The sequence below is a fragment of the Oppia nitens genome, unplaced genomic scaffold, assembly GCF_028296485.1.
Source record: "Oppia nitens isolate AA-2021 unplaced genomic scaffold, nextdenovo-longstitch-racon4-pilon3 scaffold27_pilon_pilon_pilon, whole genome shotgun sequence".
NCBI lineage: Eukaryota > Metazoa > Arthropoda > Arachnida > Sarcoptiformes > Oppiidae > Oppia > Oppia nitens.
The window spans coordinates 1,556,426-1,558,965 of record NW_026533207.1 but is presented as its reverse complement, the minus strand read 5'-3'; the positions used below and the strand labels follow the sequence as shown (position 1 = coordinate 1,558,965).

Here is a 2,540-nt window from a genome sequence, read left to right as displayed (position 1 = left end):
TAGTTTACTTTAACAACATTAATAAATAATAATTAAAAATTACTACTAAAAATTATATTTAAAAAGATATTAAAGTAATTAAAAAAGATATTTTTAGTTAATTATTAATAATTCTTAATTTATTTTCATAATCAAAAAAATGTTAAATAGTTATTAGTAGATTAATTTTACTGTTTTTTATGATTAGAATATTAAAATTTGTTTTCAGATTACATTTTAATAAATAATACAAAAAATCAATAATTATATAATTATATTTAAATTATTTATAGCATTTTGCTTGAAATTTTATTAATATTAAATTATAATACTGTATGTAATACAGTATATTAGTTGTAATATCAAAATATAATTTTAAAAAATAACAAAAACAAAGCATTTTTACTATATTAATGTAAGTAATAATAATTATAATAATAATATACAGGTATTATAATAAGATTACATTACATAAATGTTAAATACAATTTTTATTAAATAAATATATTTTTTAAAAATTTCATTTAATCTATTGGAATAGTAGGAAAGTAATTCACATCACTATCCAAACTATAAAAAATGACAAAACTTTTATTATCAAATAAAAGTACACAATTTTTTAGGCCACTAAAATTTTTTTCACAACATTTGCTCATTTGGTTCAGTTTTGGTGACTTCTTAAAGTGTGTAATGTCTGAAATTTCAATTAATTTTGGTTCTCGCGATATTCGGGAAATAATTGCATATTATTATCGGCTCGCGCTGTCGGCACAGGAGCCAACAGATGAAATTAATTGCACATTGGGAACAAATACTGGTATTTAAGCTACAGTATCGCATTGATAACGTTACTTCAAATTTGGTCGTACATCATTGAGGACATCCCGAAGATGGGTCAATCACGGGAAGTGACCACCGATGAAAATGTGGCCAGAATTAGGGAACTGCTACAAGAATATCCGCGAATAACGCTATTACAGATGGCTTATATACTGAATATCTTAAACGAGAGAGTACATCATATTCTGCACAATTATAGCAACGCAAGACATATTTGTATCAAATGGGTACACCACTTGTTGTCGGCCGACCAAATGGCTACTCGTGTTAAGATCTGCCGGGAGAATCTGAAGATTTTTGAAAATGGCGGCAATCACTTTATTTATCGATTAGTGAATGGTGACGCAACATATGTGTACTTTTATCACAAATTAAACAGTAAAAAAGCATAGTTATGGGTCATAGAAGATGAAGAGATCCCGAAGTTGGCCAAACGTGAAGTGCATGTAAAGAAGATAATCTACGCCATATTTTTTCGTTCGACTAGTATTGTGAAAATTTTCAAATTGGGAAATGGATATAAGGTTACCACCGACTGGTATGTGAAAAAATGGTTGTCTAAAGTCTTTGAATCTATCAATGAGGATCGCCCGAAGTCTGGACTAACTGGCATTATAATGTATCACGATAATGCCAAGTCTCACAAAACATTGGTAACAACCCGATATCTCGATGACAATGGTGTTCAACTTTTAACACGCCCACCTTACAGTCCTGATCTGTCTCCAGCTAATTTTTGGCTTTTTAAAAATCTCAAGAAACACCTAAGAGGAACGGTATTTAATAGCAAAATTGATATTGACAACGCTTTTGAGTCATTTTGGGAGACCTAAAACCAACCGACTGGCGTGGGGTCTATGAGAAGTGGATCGACCGTATGAAACTTGTTATACGGCCTAACGGATACTATATTTAAATAATATTAGAAAAAAATTTGATTAAAATTGTCTTAACCTATCTAGGCTAATTTCATTTCAACCAATCTAATATAATATGTAATTATAATTTTATTTTCTCATAAAATTATATACCAGTACATTATGCGCACGCAATTTTTTAAACTTGAGAAAAATCAATATTATTTAATTAAATAAATTCAAAATTATTATTAATATAAAATAAAAACTGTCCGGGAGCTAAAAGTTATTTTTGAAAAAAAACATTATTTTGAATAAATCTCATTAATCTACTTCTATTGATCAATAGAGTTTAATTAATTATTTAGAGATAATTTTAATTTTATATTTAAATTATTTATAGTATTTATAATATTCTATTTCAAATCTTACTTAAAATATTAAATAACAATAAGTAGAATATATTCATAGCTTAAATAAATTCTTAATTAATAAATGATATTATTTCTAAAAATAATTATTTTTATATTTTATAAAATTTAGTTCATATTACATTGACATTATTTTAGTTAGATTTAATATAAAACATTTTAATCATTAATGTATAAAATTTATTTATTTAAAATGTAAAAATATTACCAATTTTATCTAAAAATATAAAAATATAAAACATTTAAAAATGTCTATAAATATTTTAAAAATAAATATAATATTTTATTTATCATTAATTGATTTATATTTTTAAAAAAAATATGTTTATCTTTATTTTATATAAAAAACAAAATATCTAACATGTAATTTTAAAATTTTTAAAATAACATTATTTAAAAATAATATATAAATTAAAATTATAAATAATTAACA

General features: G+C 24.1%; 1 protein-coding gene across 1 annotated transcript; it reads left to right on the top strand.

Annotated features, from left to right (window-relative positions):
- Window positions 1–869: 869 nt before the first annotated feature.
- LOC128954424 (histone-lysine N-methyltransferase SETMAR-like) lies at window positions 870–1,652 on the top strand. The gene is made up of 2 exons (XM_054300003.1): window positions 870–1,158; window positions 1,225–1,652. The coding sequence occupies exons 1-2, from the start codon at window positions 870–872 to the stop codon at window positions 1,650–1,652; spliced, it is 717 nt and encodes a 238-aa protein (XP_054155978.1).
- The last annotated feature ends 888 nt before the right edge of the window (window positions 1,653–2,540 follow it).

Excerpts from the sequence above, each read along its gene's own strand:
- LOC128954424 (XM_054300003.1), top strand. The coding sequence starts at position 870 with ATGGGTCAATCACGGGAAGTGACCACCGATGAAAATGTGGCCAGAATT. Across the intron at positions 1,159-1,224 it reads TATTTATCGATTAGTGAATG|AAGATGAAGAGATCCCGAAG; the intron begins GTGACGCAACAT and ends TATGGGTCATAG.